This window comes from Colletotrichum lupini, chromosome 8 (genome assembly GCF_023278565.1).
Source record: "Colletotrichum lupini chromosome 8, complete sequence".
Taxonomy (NCBI): domain Eukaryota; kingdom Fungi; phylum Ascomycota; class Sordariomycetes; order Glomerellales; family Glomerellaceae; genus Colletotrichum; species Colletotrichum lupini.
In genome coordinates this window covers 4,138,677-4,159,109 of record NC_064681.1, presented here as the reverse complement: position 1 = coordinate 4,159,109, position 20,433 = coordinate 4,138,677, and the positions used below count along the sequence as shown (strand labels likewise).

At 52.1% G+C, this 20,433-nt stretch overlaps 11 protein-coding genes across 11 annotated transcripts; 5 read left to right on the top strand and 6 right to left on the bottom strand.

Moving 5' to 3' along the window:
- Window positions 1-262: 262 nt before the first annotated feature.
- On the top strand, window positions 263-4,934 carry CLUP02_15717 (glycosyl hydrolase family 20; the record flags this gene model as incomplete). The annotated part of the gene is made up of 7 exons (XM_049294641.1): window positions 263-362; window positions 408-561; window positions 624-875; window positions 959-1,225; window positions 1,538-2,023; window positions 2,215-2,276; window positions 2,710-4,934. 7 exons carry the CDS (start codon window positions 263-265, stop codon window positions 4,932-4,934), a joined length of 3,546 nt encoding a protein of 1,181 aa, XP_049151788.1.
- Window positions 4,935-5,061: 127 nt separating this feature from the next.
- CLUP02_15716 (amidohydrolase) lies at window positions 5,062-8,058 on the bottom strand (the record flags this gene model as incomplete). The annotated part of the gene is made up of 1 exon (XM_049294640.1): window positions 5,062-8,058. The coding sequence occupies one exon, from the start codon at window positions 8,056-8,058 to the stop codon at window positions 5,062-5,064; it is 2,997 nt and encodes a 998-aa protein (XP_049151787.1).
- Window positions 8,059-8,147: 89 nt separating this feature from the next.
- Window positions 8,148-8,643, top strand: CLUP02_15715 (uncharacterized protein; the record flags this gene model as incomplete). Its single annotated transcript, XM_049294639.1, has 3 exons — window positions 8,148-8,180; window positions 8,305-8,437; window positions 8,519-8,643. The coding sequence occupies 3 exons, from the start codon at window positions 8,148-8,150 to the stop codon at window positions 8,641-8,643; spliced, it is 291 nt and encodes a 96-aa protein (XP_049151786.1).
- Window positions 8,644-8,850: 207 nt separating this feature from the next.
- CLUP02_15714 (2OG-Fe(II)oxygenase) lies at window positions 8,851-10,098 on the bottom strand (the record flags this gene model as incomplete). The annotated part of the gene is made up of 3 exons (XM_049294638.1): window positions 8,851-9,612; window positions 9,680-9,746; window positions 9,809-10,098. The coding sequence occupies 3 exons, from the start codon at window positions 10,096-10,098 to the stop codon at window positions 8,851-8,853; spliced, it is 1,119 nt and encodes a 372-aa protein (XP_049151785.1).
- A 944-nt stretch (window positions 10,099-11,042) lies between these two features.
- Window positions 11,043-11,423, top strand: CLUP02_15713 (uncharacterized protein; the record flags this gene model as incomplete). Its single annotated transcript, XM_049294637.1, has 4 exons — window positions 11,043-11,053; window positions 11,107-11,143; window positions 11,206-11,314; window positions 11,374-11,423. 4 exons carry the CDS (start codon window positions 11,043-11,045, stop codon window positions 11,421-11,423), a joined length of 207 nt encoding a protein of 68 aa, XP_049151784.1.
- Window positions 11,424-11,428: 5 nt separating this feature from the next.
- CLUP02_15712 (uncharacterized protein) lies at window positions 11,429-11,762 on the top strand (the record flags this gene model as incomplete). Its single annotated transcript, XM_049294636.1, has 2 exons — window positions 11,429-11,664; window positions 11,717-11,762. 2 exons carry the CDS (start codon window positions 11,429-11,431, stop codon window positions 11,760-11,762), a joined length of 282 nt encoding a protein of 93 aa, XP_049151783.1.
- Window positions 11,763-12,032: 270 nt separating this feature from the next.
- Window positions 12,033-12,429, bottom strand: CLUP02_15711 (uncharacterized protein; the record flags this gene model as incomplete). The annotated part of the gene is made up of 3 exons (XM_049294635.1): window positions 12,033-12,086; window positions 12,139-12,303; window positions 12,361-12,429. The coding sequence occupies 3 exons, from the start codon at window positions 12,427-12,429 to the stop codon at window positions 12,033-12,035; spliced, it is 288 nt and encodes a 95-aa protein (XP_049151782.1).
- Window positions 12,430-13,265: 836 nt separating this feature from the next.
- Window positions 13,266-13,696, top strand: CLUP02_15710 (uncharacterized protein; the record flags this gene model as incomplete). The annotated part of the gene is made up of 3 exons (XM_049294634.1): window positions 13,266-13,328; window positions 13,387-13,578; window positions 13,643-13,696. The coding sequence occupies 3 exons, from the start codon at window positions 13,266-13,268 to the stop codon at window positions 13,694-13,696; spliced, it is 309 nt and encodes a 102-aa protein (XP_049151781.1).
- Window positions 13,697-14,407: 711 nt separating this feature from the next.
- On the bottom strand, window positions 14,408-15,752 carry CLUP02_15709 (peptidase family M28; the record flags this gene model as incomplete). Its single annotated transcript, XM_049294633.1, has 4 exons — window positions 14,408-14,644; window positions 14,736-15,040; window positions 15,115-15,550; window positions 15,600-15,752. 4 exons carry the CDS (start codon window positions 15,750-15,752, stop codon window positions 14,408-14,410), a joined length of 1,131 nt encoding a protein of 376 aa, XP_049151780.1.
- Window positions 15,753-16,839: 1,087 nt separating this feature from the next.
- On the bottom strand, window positions 16,840-17,938 carry CLUP02_15708 (uncharacterized protein; the record flags this gene model as incomplete). The annotated part of the gene is made up of 3 exons (XM_049294632.1): window positions 16,840-17,368; window positions 17,440-17,700; window positions 17,904-17,938. 3 exons carry the CDS (start codon window positions 17,936-17,938, stop codon window positions 16,840-16,842), a joined length of 825 nt encoding a protein of 274 aa, XP_049151779.1.
- Window positions 17,939-18,436: 498 nt separating this feature from the next.
- CLUP02_15707 (uncharacterized protein) lies at window positions 18,437-20,407 on the bottom strand (the record flags this gene model as incomplete). The annotated part of the gene is made up of 1 exon (XM_049294631.1): window positions 18,437-20,407. The coding sequence occupies one exon, from the start codon at window positions 20,405-20,407 to the stop codon at window positions 18,437-18,439; it is 1,971 nt and encodes a 656-aa protein (XP_049151778.1).
- Window positions 20,408-20,433: the final 26 nt, after the last annotated feature.

Here is a 20,433-nt window from a genome sequence, read left to right as displayed (position 1 = left end):
TTGGTTAATCGAAGCCTAACGCCATAATGTCTCTTCCCTGGCTGAGCCAACCGGTCATGTTACACTCCAGCCGCGATGCTGGAACTTGCTCTATGACACCTGAGCAATGTGCTTTCAAGACGGGTTACTGGGTGTTTTGGTACGAGGCTGATCATCGATACGGACTACCTACTGTTGCTTTCTTCGTAACGGTTATATTGTTTGCGGCTATTGCCAGCTTTGCCTCGACATACGCCCCGACATCGTGGAGAAGAAACACATTATGGCTAAGGACTTTGTCATCAGGCCGTCTCTTATCCTACAAGAGTTGGCGGCTTGGTTCCTGGAACACACAGGCCCTGGGCACATATCTCCTCGGCGCTGTAGGTGCTGTGTTCTTCTTAGGTACTACTACCTCCTCGCGTGAGGCCCTGTGAGATCGAAGACTGACAATCTTCTAGCAATGACCCTCGGTCCTCAGCCATACTACTGGGCTAACACCAAACAACTGAGCTTTGGAAACTCGCCGCCAATTGCCACTCGTGCCGGTTACATGGCATTGGCATGTATGCCATTTCTTTTGTGAGTAACTCGAGAAGTCCCCAAAGATCTTATTCTTGGCTTTTCTAACCCTGTCTCCGTAGCATTCTAGGCGCTAAGGCAAACCCGATTTCAGCCCTGACCGGTATATCCCACGAGAAACTCAATATCTGGCATAACTGGGTGGCATGGGCTATGTTTGTACTTGCGCTGGTCCATACGTTTCCTTTTATCGTATTTCACATCTGGAAAGGCGACATAGTCAAGCAGTGGAATGATGGAGGTATGTGGGTTACAGGCGTCATTGCTATCCTAGCTCAAGCATGGTTGACCTTCATGTCTATTCGTTGGGTCCGGTATGTTAACATGTTCATCGTTGTCCCCCCGGTTTCTGGATGCAGACATGAAGACATTACTGACAGTCAACTTGCTTTGCCAGGGACCGATATTACGAGCTGTTCAAGGCAACTCACCTCTTTGCAGCCGCTGTCTTCTTCATTTTCTTCTTCATCCACTGCGACTTCCGTCTCACCTCATGGGACTACTTCATCGTCACAGCTGTGTTGTACGCTCTATGCTTCTTCTACTCACAATTCAAAACCTTCATGGAGCACGGTGTCGATTACGCCCGAGTATCACTGGTCACACCTCATTGTCTGAAGGTCGTCATTGAAACCAATGCCCGCTGGACACCGGGACAGCACGTGTATCTGAGGTTCCTCACTAGCGGCATGCACTCACTGACTGCCCACCCGTTTACGATCTGCTCGATCCCACGACACGGCCAGCGAAACGAAATGGTCTTCTATATCCAACCGAGAGGAGGGATAACTGCTAGGCTTGCTGCGATTGCTCGGAAAGTTCCGGAGGCACCTGTTAGAGTGCTGCTCGACGGTCCGTACGGTGGCGTTACGGATCGATGGTTCGCTGGCTTCGACCGAACGCTCGTTGTTGCCGGGGGTGCAGGGGCAGGATTCTCTTTACCAATGATCGAGCACATTTTACAACGACAATATAGAGGGACCGCAAACACAGAGATGGAAGTTATTGTGGCAACCCGTGATCTGGAGTTCCGGGAATGGTACTGCAGAGCATTGGACGACATTATTGCTCGACGTCCCCATGCCGAGAACACAAAGGCGCCATGTATTTCAATTTCTTTCCATGAGACCGGGACCTCAGTGCAAAACAAGTCGACCTCGTCAAATCCAGAATCTCCGGCATATGATGCAGACAAGGAGGTGATTGAAACACCCGGGAAGCCTTCCGACACTGAATGGCAATCACCTTATGGGCTGGTCAGTCTACGCACCTTCAACGGACGACCAGATGTATCCGCAATTTCCAGGCGAGCCATTGAGCAATCAGGGAGCGTTGGCTTAATAGCCTGTGGTCCGGCATCATTGGTCTTCGACTTGTCTCAAGTTGCGGCCGAAGCCCAGAAACGCATTCTGCAAGGCGGAGGTGGTGCCAGTGAGGTCTGGTTCTACAAGGAGAACTTTTCGTAAGTCTCCAGTGCCTTTCTCCCATCCAAGTCCATGAATGCTAATTCGGCTTTCCAGATATTGAACGCAACTAGCATGCCGCAAAGACAACTTCCAGTTGCCAGCGTTGCACTGAGTACTAAAATACACGCTTTTGTCGCCCAATATGTTACCGTAAATTGTACTGAACTTTTATATCATCCGGATTTAGGCTTGATCTCATTCCAACCACTTCCAGTGATCTTGGAGGTACTCGTGCCGTGATCATCCCTGGTGGGACGCGATCTTACTATCTAGCGCTTTGAAATCAATTGAATAATCTATCTCGTTTTATCTAGACACATCCGTGGTCTTAACTTCATCTAAGACCAGGCGTTCCCCGACGCTCATCGGATGCATTGATATTAGGCGCAATCACCATCGATTTGGCAGAACTCGGCCAGTGGGCAATCCGTGGCTTGTTGCTCACTGCGGGTATGAAGCAAGGGACGGAGGGCAACCAACCCCCGGTTGAGATTTCGGTTACGTTACCATGGCACAGCATGCGTTGTTACATCAGACTGTTAATTTGCGGGGCAGCTCTGCTGATCTATCTCTGAAAGTTAGATGAAGTGAGGGGTGATAACACTGAAGCCGAGATACGGACCAAGACATATATAGCTTTCCTGGATAAATGGGCAATCATCCTAATGGTAATGTAATGGAGGTGTATTGGAAGTGTTCGAAGAGGGCAGGCTATATCATCAACTTGCGCCGAAACAAGTTCAAGTCATGGCGCTCTTGCAGCTCATCCCGGCATTCTTCTGCACTTCAGTGTTAGCAGGGGGTCTCCAACTTCTCCCTCCCACCCTCCGAACTTCGGAATCCTCTCCAGGCACTGTGTGGCACGTCAATAAAAGCCCAAAGACCATCTACATCGAGGAAAGTTTAGCCTCCAAAGCCGATACAGATGGCTTGACTCTAATTCCACCAAGCGGCCACGACTTTGCGAAGCTCTTCCAACAAGACATTAGCGAGCTTACAGGCGTCAACTGGACATTACAGCGCGTCGATCGTCTCCCCAGCCCCGCCAACGCCAGCGGCATTCTTCTCGGCTCTTTCACCAGCAACACCTCGTCGCTCACCTACGAAAATGGCAATCCTACGTCGGAAGGTTATGAGCTCGTCATCTCCCCGTCTGGCGCCTTCATTGGCGGCACCGGCGCGCGGGGGATGTGGTGGGGGACAAGAACCTTGCTCCAGCTCCTGCTGGTAGGGAACGGGACTCTGCCCACAGGGCGATCGGTTGACGCGCCGGCCTATGCCACGCGAGGCTTTATGCTCGATGCCGGACGCAAGTGGTACGCGCCCGCTTTCCTCAAGGAGCTGTGCAGCTTCGCTTCCTTCTTCAAGATGAGCGAGTTTCACTATCACCTCAGCGACAACTACCCGCTCAACCGCGGGCAGAACGCGTCATGGCAAGATGTCTACTCCCACTTCTCGCTGCGGCCGGAAGATGAGAATTTGTTGCCGATCCTTCACGGTCGGGAGAACGAGACCTTGTCCCGAGAAGACTTTGCCGATCTTCAGAGTCATTGCGCGTCAAGAGGTGTAACTGTTATCCCGGAGATCGAAGCACCAGGTCATTGCCTCTACCTCACCAAGTGGAAGCCCGAGCTCTCATTGACGAAGCGCGACTTGCTCAACTTGTCTCATCCGGATACCATCCCAACTGTCAAGCGTATTTGGTCGGAGTTTCTTCCCTGGTTCGAGACGAAGGAAGTTCATGTTGGCGCAGACGAATACGATGCGACGCTGGCTGACGACTACATTGGCTTTGTGAACGAGATGTCTTCTTTCATCAACTCCACTGTCGGTAAGAGAATTCGGATCTGGGGAACAAACGAGCCATCCGAAAACAAGACTATCTCCAAAGACGTAGTAATTCAGCACTGGCAGTACGGCGAATCGGACCCGGTTCTGCTATCAAACAATGACTACGACATAATCAACTCCGAGGACTGGTGGGCATACATGTCTCTTAAGAACGACCACATGCCAATTCTGCCTGCTCGCTACCCCCAATTTTACAACGAAACTCGAGTGCTCAACTTCGCCAACGAGCCTAAGTGGCAGTGGACACCGGCGGATTTTAACCCGTTCAACAAGACCATGCAGTTATCAGATAGTTCACCGGCAAACAGAGGTGCCATTCTTGCGGCTTGGAACGACAACGGCCCGGATGCCTCTACCCAGCTGGAGGCGTACTATGCCATGCGCCGAGGCATAGCGCTGGTCGGAGCACGCGCGTGGAGTGGCAGCCGTGGCGCACAGCTCGTAGACGAAGGGGTTGCGCCTAGCATTGACTTCTTCACGCCTCTCGCACCGGGGCAGAATCTTGAGCGTATAGTGACGAAGTCCAAGCCTACATGCAAAGGGCCATTAGTCTCATGGTCTCGTTCTACCAATGAGTCTGAGGCAGTACACCTTGGCCATGGAAGTAAGGGCATGAACTATACCCTGACGCTGGCTGTCACTGGACCTTTCACACTGTCCGGTCCTGATACCGCTCTCGCATTAGATGAAGGTGGCAGCCTCTCATTCACTGCGGACGGATGGCCTTATCCTCTTCGGTCCGTGAGCGAACGAGATGCTATGCAGCTTGACCCTGGGCACCCAGGCCGGATTTGGTCGAACGTATCTACTTCGACACACGAGGCAGTTACGATATCGAAGCTCCCTGCGAACGTCACCATCGTCACAGACGTGCTCCATGGAAGCATGGCCTGGATCAATGGACAGTTCGCAGGGCGTTTCGAAGTGTTTGTGTATGGGGGTCGTAACACACTTTTCAGCTGGAGCCAAATGGCCTTCGTTGCGCCGTTGGAAGATGTACGTGGCCCTGGGATACAGAGTCTTGTGGTCGACAACGTTGCCCATTTTACGAATTAGAAAGACCCCTTAGACCGATTCCAAGAGAGTACCTATACAGGTCGCGGATACTTCCATTCAATCGCGTCTCTTGTCGAACTCTATGTCTAGTCAATTCTTCTGTGTTCTGCCCGATAGTGCCCCCTTCCTAGATGAAAACTAATAGGCCCGGTCCTCTGTCACCAACAGCCCGCACCCTAGATTCAATCTCAAGCGGACTCCCTTCGTGTATCACAAAGTGCTCATCCTCAAGTTCATCCTCCAGACCGAGGATCCTGTACACATTCCTTCCGACCAAGTCCAATGCACTTTTCTCACTCAGCCGCCCTTCGCCATTTTTGAACGCCGCGCCCGCGAGCAAGCCAAGGTCTCGCACGATCCAGTCCTCCTCCAAGCCAATAGCCACATCAACTCCAGCCTGAACCAAGACATCTACACTTGTGCCGTTTGTCAAAGGCGCGCCCGTAAGCGCTCGTCGCTGATCCCAAGAAACCGCAAAAGACTGCATTGGTGCCAAAACAACTCCCACTTTGGCTGCAGATAAGGCGTCGGCAACCAGGTGAGCTTCGGCGCCACCGTATACGACGAAACGAAGCGTGTTCGGGCTGTCTACGAGCTCTGAAAGAACCTCCTCAACACTGCTTTTGACGTCTAACAAGGCAGCGATGGTGTCTGCGCTATGCACAGTAACGACGAGTGCCATCTGCCCTTCGACAACTTCTCGGAGAAACGCGACCTCCGTGTATCGGTCTTCCACAAGGATAGTGTCATTCGCAGCGAGCGATGAGACTGCCGTGAGAAGCTTCCGTCGCAGCTCGCCAACACCTCCTGAGATGGATGAAATTCCATTAACCCCGCTTTTCGCGGAAAGATCGAGAGTATAGTGCACAGCAGCGTCGCGAGCAAACACGGCACCACGGTCGAGAGTAGTCCCAGCCCCGGTGAGAAACCCAGTGCTTGTGCCGTGATGCGTGCCGAGAGCCGTGAATTTGGGGGCCGAGATGGCTCGGGTGACACCATAGCGGTGGGCAACTTGCAGTTTATCCGTATCGAGGGCGAGCCCGTCAACACCGCGACTGAACTTTCCCCCGTCTGCACCGTTGTCGGTATTTCGCTCCGAGTCTATGGCGTTCAGACCGATCGTTGAGCCAAAGGCGATGAAGGACGGAGTAAGATGGCCGCTCTTTAGGTGAATTAGAGTACCTTCATGGCTAGACGCAACTTTGAGCTCGGCTTCGCAGCCTCCAATACAAGTAATCTTGCCGTTAGAGACGGCTACGTTGTAGGTTTTCCCATCGGCTGCTAAGCCACTCACTGTTACGGAGTGTAGTACTTTTGAAATTCCTGTCAAGACAACGTCGCCCTGCATGATCTGAGGCTTTACGACAACCTCGCTGAGATTCTCATCGGGGACTATGGTACCCTCATAGGTCTTGTTAAGTCTAATTGGTTCGTCATACTGAGCAGTACCGTCAATCCAGACCTGGACTGGCGTAGCCCCAACGCTCAATGGGTCACTATCCCAGACGACGATATCGGCATCGAAGCCAGGCTTGACTTTACCGAGGCGATGCTCCATTCCCAGCCTCTCAGCTGGGGCAGTGGTGACGGATGCCAGTGCAGCGTGGTAAGGCAGACCATACTTGTACGCTTTCGCAGCTTCAAACACGACGTGCTGTGCATTGAGCACCGGATTATCGCTCACGTAGATGGGCGTCAGTCCAGCATCATAGAGATGTTTTCCCGCGTATTCTGAGCCCATAGCAGCTTCGGCTTTGTACCACATGTTGTCAGCGAAGAGGGCGGATGCTGGTGGATTATTTCCCCATGCCCGTTTGAGAATCTTGGGAATGACGAGTGAGTAAAAGACGCAGCAATGGGAGATACCATCAAGGGCTTTGCGAATACTTACCTCGGGCACGAGATACGTCTGGTGGGCATGATGAAATGCGCGGATGGGAAACTTGAACTCATTCGTGTGATCCACGAAAGCTTCGAGATCATTAATGGTGTAGCAATGAGCATGAACATGGACTTGGCCCCTGAGCACAGCAATCAGTGCCTCCCATTCTAGATCGTGGCTGAGATAAGTCTGGACATTATCAAGACCTTGAGCAGCGGCGTGGCACCAGTCATCTTGCTTGCGGATCAACTTGGCAGCATGCTCGAAAGCCTGACGGAATTCCCAGCTTTCACCGAGGCGGCTGTACGGGCCACGTTCACCCGCCTTCCCGTGGACCTGCTTCGAATTCTCACCACATGCCATCTTCATATGCCGCCAGGTATGATCCGGATCAGCTAGCATATCAATTACGCTTGTTTCATTGCGTCCGTCAGCAGCTCCGACGGCGTGCTTGATCACAAAGGCTTCGCCGCCAATATTGTTACTTGATCCAGGAAGAATCAACGACGTGGTAACGCCGCCAGACTTGATGACCTGGAGTTGATGATCCGTCGGCTGAATGCCGTCAATGGATCGGACATAGGGAGTGATATCTTTCGACAGCTCGCTGACATCCTCATTGCCGTGTAGTGTTGGCAGTGAGTGCACTGCAGCATGGCTGTGCATGTCGATGATGCCGCTGGTGAGCGGCCGCCCACCCGCATCGTAGACGAGAACATCTCCGGGCAGGGAGGCTATCGCTATGCCCTCAGCGACCTGTTTGATAAGGCCGTGCTCAATAAACACGTCGGCAGAAATCCATGAATAGTCGGCAGACCCTTCAACCGGCTCCCCGACCCAGATTGTTGTGTTCCTGATGACTGTGGGTTTCTTGCCGTCCACGTAGCGGGCGTTCCGTGTCCTCCCGTAACCAGGCGGGTCAATCGGTCGACTGTGCAGTTTTCCGCAAGTCGACAGATCCTCTCGCAGCTGGCGAGTTGAGAGCCCATGAATCGTAAATTCCGGCCCGGAGACGCCGCCCACGGGGTAAATCTGTCTCCATTGCGCGTAGACGATGAACGCGAGGCATGCTAAACCAAGAACGCGCAATGTTCGCGACCTGCGGGGTAAAAGTGGGAGAGCCGGATGATGCCGCCGCCGCACTGACGAAGAGAGGACACGGCGACTTTCAGCCGCTGTCGCCGCTGGCGGGCTGTAGGGCGGCAGCTCATCCATCTTTTCGGCGCCCGTAAGTGGTGCCATTGTTTGAGTCGTCGGTGTCGGTGGCTGAGGAAGACGACAGAGCCATAGGGTGGGTTTGAAGTCGGACAACAGGACACATACTGGTAACAATGGACAACAATAACGGCTCCAGGTCTGTTTGGGTGAGGGCGTCCTTGTCCCCAGCCTCCCAGGGGGCTTTGATGATCGCAACAAGGATCCAGGACAGGGCTTAACTCGCTTAAATTAGTTCCGGGCAGCCCAAACTAAAACTAAACTCCCTCCTAGAGCTCTGTTTCCGCAGTTAATGATGTGGCGCTTATGGGTCTGTCAGAACATGGAGCCACTGGAGCGTACATTCATGTAGCCGTAGAGATCTGTTTGAAGACGAGGCATAGACTTTCACATTACTGGATTCTCAGTACCTAGCCCGTTTTCGTCTGTCATACGTTCCTCGTCCGGCGGGATGCCTCGATTGACTCTGGCCACTGACGCCATCTAGATTTAGACCCCGCTCTGATCACCGTGCACCTAGATGGTACAGCAGAGGAAAAAGAAATACCGCATGATGAATACGAGAGTGTTTGCCAGACTATCTCGGGAAGAGATGCCGGCATCTCGAACTAGGCGGCAAAGAATCGGATACGGGATCTATGTTGTACTACAAGAGCGCTTTTCTGTTCACAGTTTTGATGAAGGGTACAATGTCATTTTCATCACATAGACCGTTTCATTCAACTGTGAATCCCTCAAGGGGAATCCCCCACTTAGTGATAAGTCAAGCTAACGTAGGTACATGTATTTGGTCTCATTTATCTACACTAGTGCTGCCGCTTAATGGGCCTTAACCAAAGTCTCCTTCACAGCCGGAGCTTGCTTAAGCTCCTCAGACACTTCAGGCGCGTGCGCCTTAGCGGTCGGCTGCGCGTACGGAGTCCATTCCTCATCGGCAGTCATGCCGCCGTACAACATGGATGGGGGGGCAAGAGCCTGGATATCGGGGGTGGCCTTGAAGAGGTAGAACTTCTCATCGTGCCACTGGCCAGCAGTGACGTATCTGCCCTCGCTGTCCTTGAACATGGTGTCGTTCTCGGCGCGGAGGAAGTAAGCGATGGAGTAGCGGTGCTGCTCAGAGTTGTACGGGACGACACGGTGGATGCACGACATCATGGTGTGGCCACTGGCAAAGCGGAGGGAGTCGCCAACGTTGATGATGGCGCACCCCTTCTTGGGAGCGACGAAGCCGAACTCCTTGGTGCCGGGGGGGCGGATCTGAAGCCCCCACTCCTCGGCGAAGAGGAGGGTGAGGGAACTGATGTCGGTGTGCTTCTGGTGGCCGATTTGGGTGTCCTTGATGGGGTCGGCGGGGACGTAGTGCATCATTGCCAGTGTGGAGGTAGAAGGGCGGTCGTTGCGGTGGGCGTTCTCGTAACGGGCGGCACCGACGAGGCCCATGGCGGTGGAGAGACCGGAGAGGACGGTCTTGGTAACCAGGTTGGATCCGGAGATGGCGTTCTTCAGAATTGCCTTCTCCTTATCGTTCTGGAGGATCTTGGGGAACTTGGGGTCGGATCTTTGGATCTCATCACGGGAGACCTGGAATGGAGAAGGTTAGCTGGAGCTCATGTTCGACCATCATGGGAGTCTCAGGATAAAAGCTCACCTTGAACATCTCATATCCGTCTCTGGTGTTGGGAAGACCACCCGTTCGTGAGCCGACGGGCTCATATCTAGAATTAAGCCATGAGCATTTTCTGAGTGTTCCAGTCTCATTGATGCGGCCGACACTTACCCGAGATGTGCGGTGATGAGACCGAGCTCGTTCTTATCCTCGATAGGGGCCTCAAAGTAGCGGTGCATGAGCTCCAGAGTCCTTTGCTGGTCGTCGAGGAATCTGCTGCCATCGAGGCCATTCAAGTCCAGGTAGAAGAAACCCTGTTGCTGGCAAATGCGGAGCATATTCTCAAGCTCGGCTGGCTCTTGGGAGAGGACGCGTCCAAAGTCCACAGTCTCCATGGGGTAGACGGGGACCCTCTTCCCGGACCACTCGACGGTCTGCGGGACTTCAGTGGAGATACCCATTATGAAGCTGTGTATAGGGAAGCGGAAGCTGGAATTCTGGGTAGTGAAGACGGTCTTGGAAGATCGAGTTTACAAATCGTAGGCCGAGACTTGATTTCGACAAGATGAGCTGCTCTCCCAAGCTTCAACCCCGCCGGCGAGCTCTCCTACTTATACAATTCGAGACGACCAAGGCCCAGAACCCTGAAGACCTGAACAGCTCTGCCTGAGCTACACCTGAAGCTCCGAGTCTGATCTGCGTAGGCGCACCAACAAGACCCTTTGCCCCTCATTGTCAGCAACGCGACGAGATCCACCCACATCATCATTTCTTATCCTCCTTCCAGATTGCTGTGATTAACAATGTCCCATTCAATGAGACCTAAAGTTTCATGCAATGGTGCGGGGTCTCGGGCCAATCGGCACATTTCTCCATATCACATGCGTCCCACGCCAACGAGACTATCACTGACAGCTCGAGGAGCTCGATGCCTCTTTCGTATTAAAAGTGGATTTCGTGCTCTAGCGCTGCTTGATCTGGTTCGTGATGGCGGCACTCTGGTAGGACCCCGCTGTCTCAAACTACTCAATCGGATACGGTCCGTCTCATGCAGGGCGTAGAAATTGCACCATTTCTTGGCCATCTTATCATTTCTGGAAGAAGAAACAACCCAGTCCAGCCGAGAAGGACAACGCCTCTTTTCAATCTCCAAGTTTAGCCAGATGCGTTTTGTAAGTACGTGGACGAGGACTGTTGGCCTGGGCAACACCACATAAACAACAAACACCCCGCTCTCGGTAGATTTCCTTATATGCTTGGAGGGGCATAACTTTCTTCGGAATTGCATCCTCTCGGTCTTTTACCCGACACTAAGATTGCCAAGCCCGGCAGATGGCCCATCGTGCAATGTAATTGCTTATTCATTGGCTCATGTCGGACAGAAGGGATTCACCACAGCTCACCAATGTCTCTACGGTCACAAAAAGCTGTGCTAAATTTCTGCAGCTAGGCTGACAGCTTAGTCGCAGACAACGTGTCGTCCGCGTGGCAGAGACTTGGGCCATTGTCGAGACAATGCAATCGTCTTCTTGATGACAGTCGAAGAACCACAAGGGTTCCTCTGAGAGGCCGCCACCATCCGGGAGTATCCGCAAGAAGACCCCTGGCTAGGATCTGACACTAGGCGACCAACCACACATTCCATCTATCTCGAATTGGCGATGCGGGGTAATCTCAGTGCGGTATCCGCGGGAGACGCGAAACATCTGCAAGCGAGCAGCGTTGCACACATGTAGTTGGGATTCGGAGGAAAGACCCCGACTACAACCCCCACGGCGACGGCTGACCGAGATGACGGAGTTAAGATGGATAAAAGTTGTGATGACATTTGACGTCGCAACACACAATTGGCGATCAGTTCGGTATGAACACGTCGAAACTTGGCATTCTATGGTGGCCAATGAGGTACCGGGAGTCGCAACCGAGGTTGCACTTTTCTCAACGACAGTTGCATTGGCCAAGGACGCACAATTAATAAAACAGGTTGAAAGACTCTTGGCTTGTATTCGGAGTTTAATAGTTCAACTGTCAGTCCGTCTAGTTTGGCGATAGCTATCAATACTAACTACTTTGCTTCAGGAATTGTAGTCCTTTCGTCGCAAACAACCAACTCAACACCTGTTAGGTACTTTAGGATTGTTCACGAACATCATGACGGGACGTAATCGCATCGTAGAAATGTTTTGTTCACAAAGGACGTACAATTTAGTGAAATTCGGGTAAAGGATTGCACACATGAATCTATTCTTCATATCTAACGGAGTCTGCTCTGCTCCAGGTGCCAGACAGGAATCGGTGATATAAGATACACATCAACAAACTTCTCTCTATCGAGCTGGGCTTTCTGAAACAGAAGAATCATTCCATTTCTCCCCTTCAACCCTCCTGATTGAGTCTATTTGGGGCATCCAATACCCCAGCCAGTGACAGTGTCGCAGCAGTCGGCATCCTATTCAGCAATCAGTAACAAGCTCAACCTTAGGAAAGTTGCAGTGACTTACACAGGTGGCGGACACGGGAGTGTTGGTGCCCTGCTTCATGACGTTGTAGCAGAAGTTGGCCGAGTTGGACGCGCACCAGGCTGAATCGCCGTTCTGGTTCATGCAAGACTTCTGGCCCTTGCCCCAGCAGCAGTCTGTCTGGGGGTAATTGCGTCCGACTTTGCACTATTTCATTGTCAGTTGCTTTGTGACTGAGAATGGTTGGAAAGTTAGAAAGCTTACCTCAGCGGCAAGAACGGCAGGAACAGCGACAGCTGAGAGGATGGCGGTGATGAAGACTGAGAACTGCATTTTGAATGAAGGTTGATGATCGAAATCTGATCTTGAAATGAGAGTTGATATAGAAAAGAGTGGAAGACTGGTAGTGAATTGGATGTGTGAGTGTGAGGATGATGAGAGACAAAAGATATTGAGAAGGAACTTCAACGCTTCTTATATCCTCCAAGCCTCGTAGATTGGTTTCCTCATTCTCCTATGAACCCGACGCGGCCATATTCTCGGTGATCCCGATTCCAGAATAGACGCACAAATACTCAATTCTTGACAGGATAATCTAAAGGAGTTTTGCCAACGCAATGAGACTGAACTAAGTTCGCAGAAGGCAGTGCATTCTCTTACAGTCTAGTGCACCTACGGGTGATCCGAGATAGATTCCCATCAAATCCCGGTATCCACAACACCTCGTAGGGCTGTGAAGGTGCCTTGCCTGACTGCGGTACCACTCAGCGGTCCAAAACTACAATCCGAGGCCGCGCTATAGTTGCGAGTGCAGTTTGTAGGCTTACTTTGAGACGCGCCGTATTGATTGCATTTTGCGCTTCTTTGATTATTCCGAAGAGTCTGTAGCGTTCTTTTAGAGACCATCATGAATGGTCTGTTCTCGAATCCGGAACCGAATCATACACATACTCATTCCATGAGCCGGCGATGCCGCCTTCGAGCATCAACTGTGGCATTTCACTTGGTATAAAGTAAGTGACAAATTCCCATACAATCCAACTATTCTCATCACCACACTCACACAGTCAACTAACAGTCTCTCACTATCAACACACTCTCTCAACAATCTTACTCTCACTTACTTCGTTTTCAACTTCGCAACTTTCAACCTTTTCAAATCTTCCATCATGCAGTTCTCCAAGATCGCTCTCATCGGCCTTGCCTACACCTCCGGCACTCTCGCCGCCTCTGTGAGTCTTTCACTTCAGTGAAACCATGTCTTGTCCCAGCTACTAATAGCCAATACAGTGCCGCATCTACAGCTGGTTGAACGGCGAAGCCGTCCTAGACAACTGCTGCTGGGGCAAGGGCCAGAAGGCTTGCACCAGCCAGAACAAGGGCGGCACTGCCCGTGGCACCAGCGCCGCTTACTGCGCTGAGCAGAGTGCCAGCTTCTGCGAGAATGTCATGCTCGGAGGCAACCCGATCACCAAGACTTGCGTAGGCTTTTCTCCTCAAAATATCCCGCTTCTACATGAATAAGTACTCATACTTGATATCACAGGATGCCGACTGCTGCTCCACTACCACCGGCTGGGGTATTGGCTGCCCCAAATAGAGGGATTCGGATTGGATTCACTGGAGGATGCTAGCATGCTTTCTTTGTCCTTAAATAGATCAGTGAACAAGACAAGTTGACTCTGACTGAGTCTCAAAATTATGATTCTGATGACCTCCTGCCTCAACCTCGACTTTTCCGAAATCATCGTATACTACCTGAAAGGCAGAGAACCCAAAGTGCTGCATAATAGAGAAAGCTACTCATGCCTTGTGGCTGAGCAAGGCAGATTACGAAGGGGAGCTGAGGCACCATTGGTCACACTGAACACGCACGAATATACACCTACCACTCAATTAATACCTGGCCAAGGCCGTAGGACGAAAATTGTGAGAGGAAGGCATGAGTGGCGTCTGAAGTGTACATGATCTAGTGGAGGAAGTATTAACGCATAATTGGGTCCTGCAAAGGTTGCGAGTTCGAAATTGGTGGTCCTACATAATGCCATAGATAGCTCATTTCTTTTGGCTTTTGGTTTTGGTCGAACATCTCAGTCACAAACTGTAATGGTAAACTTCATGATTTCGAGTCCCATCATCAGAAAGTTTGCCCTTGCAAATTGATCGAGTCTGTGACTAAATTGCACTTATCATTATTGATTTCTCTACCCTACATGCGTCTTCACCAAGGCAAAATTTTCATCATGCCTCAATGTCCTAAGAAGATCCGACGCCTTCGAGGCATTCGTTCGATGGTTGTCCACCTTGAACATTATGCAAAGGGCCAGTACGCCAGCTCATACACATATCCGGTCGCCATCCTCGCGTGCTGCAAGACGTGATCGAACGAGACATGCTCCATCGTGTCATTTGGACTGTGAATGTAGGGGTTATGGTTGCCAAAAGGTGTCTCAAAAATGAACGACGACGGATAGCCATTGCGGTTGGCAGACGCGTGGTCAGAGCAGGCATATCCGCAGACGGTCTCCTCGTAAGGGATATCGGTGTACTGAAGAAGACGTGGATCAGCGCTTGCACATCTTTGGATTCTTATCACAGAGACAGGCTATAAAAGTATAAAAGGAAAAGAAATGACTCACAGTGTCAATGACGCGCTTCATGAACGCAACCTGGTCGAGGTCTACCCAGTCCGTAACCACTCCGAATCTCTCGACGCCATCGCGACCGACATAGCCAACCATGTCTTGCTGCAGCATTGACACGACCTGGCGGTTAGAGGCACGGTACTGGTTGAAGATATCCTGGCTTCCAAGAAGGCCGGCCTCTTCGGCGCCGTACCAGTGGAACTCTAGGGTGTTCAGGATATCACCAGACGCGATCTTCGGATCGGAGAGGAGGACACGAAGGACCTCGAGAATCATCACGGATCCGGAGCCGTTGTCATCTGGTACAGTGGCATTAGTAGTCTCTTCTCCCCCATCGATCGTGAAGCATTGGCATCGAGAGTTTGGAACTTACCAGCACCAGGCGCCCGGCCAGCGCCACGATCTCCCGAAATGACTGAATCAAGATGCCCACCCAAGACAACAGTCCGCTGGTTGCGCCCGGGAATCGTAACAATAATACTAGGCTGCGACCATGCGGTATGACGCACGTAGCGGATATTGGCCGTAGGGTGTCCCGCAACATCCAAGACGGCGCTGATCTGGCCATACAGCCACTCTGCAGACTCAACGCCCGTCTTGGAGAGGTAGTATCGGTTGTGGAAGGACGAGAAGCGCTCAAGATGCGCGCGCATGTTGTCCTTGTTCAGCTTCGGAATCAGGGCGTTGACGTGGCATGTCTGATTCATCTGCGTTGGGAAGGGAAGTGCGGCGAGAAGCTTGAAGTCTGCGGAGGAGGCGACGGCGGGGACATCTAACCATTCTGTGATGTCGAAGAAGTGGACGCGTTTCTAGAAGTGTTAGCTGCGCTCGCGGGAATGAAGAACGGCGGTCACCTACATCCATCATCTCCCATTTCTCCTCCTCTGTGACGGTGACTGTCTGGCCTGGAGCAATTTCCAGCGTGAACAACTTGTTCGGGTCACGAGGCTCGACAAACGAGCCGGCGGCCGAGGAGGCGGCAAGGGCCGCGAGGAGAGAAGTCAGGCGCATGGTGACAGCAAGGCTCCGCAGCTGATGACGATGAACACTTAACTAGAGTCCTCCTGTAATGGGTCAAACTGGGTCGTCTAGGCCCTTATATACTTGCCCAATCTTCCGAGGCGGTGGGCCGATGCATCAATGAGATGCTGTAGCTCATCTCCTCACCAAGCGGCATATTACAAGGATGTCACGACTGCTGACATCCGTACGGAATGATATTTGAAGCTCGGCAGAGAAGTGACTCCAGTTGAGGGGTAATTGTATTCAAGCGCAACTGGGGCAATGGTCCCAAGAGCGGCGCCACTCAATCTCATGTATGCCGAGAACTATAACGGGAAGCTGGAAATTATGGAAAGCTTAGCTCGCTCGTTGGCGGTGAGTCGAGCGCCCTAAATGCTGAAGGGAAGCCAACAAGAGGACTTTTGAGTTAGTAGGGCGTAAAAAGTTCCTCGGACCATACGTGAAGGTAGATCTGCAGCTCTGTAGAGCCATTGACCAATCACGGCGGCGGTATCTATCCAAGACCAACGTCTGTGCTGACAAGGCGAGGGACTGTTCACTTAGCTATCAGCTCGTCCAAATTTCCAGGACGGTATCGGTTTTTCTCTACCATCTCTGTCGCGGCTTGTGCAGCTCGAGGCCTAATACGTTGTCTCCTCATTAGGCATGGTGAATGTAAAGCCGAGAGTTCCGACGGAGAGAGATAATGTCTTGAAAGATGTGTAAACATTATTTGAATGTCATCTCGAATGCGCCGAGTCGATGATGCGCCAAGAGCATCTCTATTCGGAAGGTGACTTTTAGCCAAGACGTTGCGCGGGGACTTGCAACTGAGGGGTTGGAAACAAAAGTCAGCCAGGCTTTGTTTAACTTGCGGAAACAAACACCCTAGCACGCCAAGAGTCGCGTAGGATGACCATGGGAAATCAAAGCTCTGTGCACGATCCGCGGGGATGGAGAACTTTTGAGATTTTGATGATGTTTAAGAATCATGAGGATGAGTATGTGAGGGCTGGACCTCAATGACTATGTCAACTCGTCTTCTCGAACCCCAAGACGGTTGATCATATGAGAGTACCGATTCGCGACGGGATTTTCACGAGAAACCCAACAAAGGTTGTCTCTCAAATGACCCCCATCCTTCATCCATGCCTTCGCGCAGGGCTATCACCAGCAGGAAACCTCGCACACATCCAATAAGACTATCATTAACCACAGTCCATCCAATCAACCGATACCACTCGACCCAAGACGGCGAGTACGGCGGGTACTTGACGCGAAAAACCCAGGATATCGCCACGAGAGTAAAGGTGATGCATTGGAAAGTGAGACCAGGAAGACTAAGGGCGCCTGCGTCGCCACCTCGAGAGCGTATCTCGCGTGCTTGTGCAATGGCGGCGACGACGATGAATGCGGTGGACAGTGGGATGAGGAGGACGTAATGGAGCAAAGCGAAGATATTCTGGGTCCATCGACGTGGTTCGGATCGGGATGATGGCAGACTGGCGTCTATGAGGACTGGAATGATGCTGAAGGAAAGAAAAATGACGAAGATTGTGATGGCGGCTCCTCTTTGGATTCTTCTTTCGTGGCTTTGAGACGCATTCCGAATAGACAGAGTGAACCTAGGGGGACAGGGGTAAGCCCAAGCTCATAGACAGGTTTGCAATCGCTTTTCAATCTTCAGGACCCTCACAAGTAGATAGAACAAAGCCAGACATTCATCAGCTGGCTGAGATTGAGCCAGTCGCCCGCTGTGGCTGGGGTATTGACAAAGGCGTCGGGCCGGAGAGATGCGCCATTGTTGATGTTGAGAAAGAGACCAATGGTGAGCTGTTCAGTGGCGCTCAGGAGGTTGAAGAGCACGTAGTAGAGTGAAAGGCCGTTGCAGTGGCCTTGTTCACGGAGTCGGTGATATTGCGGTGTAAATGAGATGAGGCTTAAGATACTAAGGGCTCTGAATGACTTTAGTTAGTAAACTGTAGAGAAGGGGATGTCATGTTCTGGGTAGTCATCTGTAGGTAGTCCCCTTTTCATATCCCGGTAGCTTGTCGTTGTCATCATCCACAAGATTACAATCATCCGGGCGATGACGGATGGGGAGCTTGGGAAAGAGGGTAGCAGTAGCATATGGATGAAACTCAGTAGAAGGTCACTCACACTCTAGCAAAGTTGGGCAAGATATCAGGAGCCATCGTGAACCTAGCGACAGCGGAATCGCGACGCCGAATTGTTGGCAATGACTCAAGAATGGTCGCTAACTTGAGAAAATGATTATCGAAGTTCTCTCTTCACCAAATCTAGACGGGATGCGGTCAGATGGCTGTTGTATACTGCCATCGAGTGATCCTGTAGGATTCAGGCACCCCATCACGTGGGCCGTCGAGCCACGATAATTTGATTGAGCGAGAAAGTTCCGAAGGGTCCACACCCACAACATCTCAAGCAAACCAGTCATCGTGGAAGATATCTGAATGTACTCGCGGGAAGTCAATGGATTATTAGGGCTATCTCCTATCTCATCTATCGGAACTCCATGTATTATGGCATAGAGCCGCATGTCCTGATTCATCAATCCATTTGATCATCTTACGCAAATCCTAGGCCAATAGCATAGCCAACCAAAAGCAAACAGAGCCAGGCCAACTTTCGACCGTATGCAATTCTGATTCATTACTGTCGACCTACAGCTTTCAGAAGATGTAGAACTTTTGGGCATACTTCTCACCAAACTGCCAAGAGAAGTCGCAGTGCTCTCCGCCCCAGAGACGCATTCGGGTCTGGCTGGGGTCGTACAGCTTGAAGGCATTGGTCAAGAGGATGTCGAGGTCCATGTTGCCGACGGTGGTATCCTGGCCCCAAGGCAACCAAGCGATACGGCAGGTTCCAACTTGGGCAAGGATGGTGGCATTGATGCTTCGGAACTCGTCTCTGCTGAATTGGAAGCGGAAGCGGCGGATAGACATGAAGTTGCGGAGCTTCACACAGTCGGCGATGAGGGGCGAGTCGGGCTTGGCGCCGCCCCAGAACGTGATCCGGCCGGTGCACCGCTTGGAAGGGCCAAGGGGCGTGTCGTGTCTCTCCAGTCTGGTGCCAAGTGCCTTGCTGTCATCGAGATGAGTGCCGAGGAAGTTGTCGTTGAGCTGGGCTGTGATATTGACGCCGTTGCTGTCGGTGACGGTATAATCGACCCAGTTCAGTGACTCATCCGTGTTGCTAAGGATCATGGCCATTTCTGCTGTAGCAGCCATGTCTTCGGGAGATCCAGACTTGACCATCATCGCACCTTTCTCCGCGATCTCTGGGACGGCAATGGCGGAAATGAGATCCCGCTTGCTTTCCTTGTAGTCTCTGGGGATGTGGCCCTTAGGCGCATTGCTGTCTCTGTAGATGAGATGGAACTCGCCCATGTGCTTCAAGTGAGTCTCCTTCGCAAAGCCACACATAGTGCCCATCTTACCAAGGATGTAGTCAGATCCGGATTGAGCTCCGTCCCAAAGAAGGATACGCTCAAGGAAGCTAGCGATGTCGAAGCCGGTGAACGTGACGTTGTCGGTGGTCAGGGGACGGAAGCCGACGGCACAAGTGTCGTGGGCGGCGATCGGAACCAGTTCGTAGTATTGGTCGCCAAACACTGCGACCTTGGCTGTGTTGGACTTGAGGAAGTCGAGAAGCTTCCCACAGTCCCTTCTGAGGGGGCGACCAGACTCTTGCCAATCCGCGGAAAGCCACATGGCATCGCAGTAGGGACCTTCCTTTGGACCACCGATTGTCAAGTCGAATTGGGGTTCATCGTCCTTCTTGGAGGGGATACCGATGTCGGTGTCAGTGACAGTGTGGGCATTCCCACGACCGGAACTAAAGGCGGAGGTGTTTTTGGGGATGTCGTCGAAGGACTGGACAATGAGAGGCGCCTCATGCTCGGTGTCGCGAATCTTAAGGGCGGTGCTGTTGTTGTTCGGAATGAAGGTATCGTTGCCCAGATTGAAGGTTGGTTCATCGAGAGGGCCGCGCTGTTGAAGTCTCCAGTACACAGGAGCAATGCCCAAATCGCCTTCATAGACAGTGCATTCAGCCTCACCAGTAGCAGACATGCGTCCCTTGTCGGTCCAGGCCTTGCGGCTCAGAGATATGTCGAGGAAGTTGGCCATGTCGCCGCTTGAAAAGACGACGTTGTGGTAGACGGTGCGAGTGCGGTAGGCGCAGGAACCTACAAAGGCGACCTCGGCCCAGCGGTTGAGGTCGATCTTGTTGTCGAAGTAGAAGAAGACGGGGTGGCTGTGACAGAAATCGTAGAGGGCCTGGCAATCATCGCGACGAGGAGTGCCTTTGTTGTCATTATCCTTCTGACTGGCACGGACGGTGCAAAGCTCCATAAGCTTAGGCGCCGTCTTGATCTTGAAGTGCTTGCCAATATCGTCGGGGAGCTTCGAGACGCCGTCAGCCATGAACACGCCAGGAGCGACGTGGATCACGACATCAGAGCCGTTAGCTGCCTTGTAAGCGATGGTGCTGTACTCCACGACAGGAGGAAGAACCTCAGCGCGGGTCTGCTCGAGTATAATGTGCTCAGAAGCAGTGTGCTCAGAAGCAGTATGCTCGGGGACGGCGCGCGAGAGAGCCACCGCCGCAAAGGCAAGGACTGGCGCGAGAATTATTCGCATCGTGAGACTAGGGACGCGAGACGGTG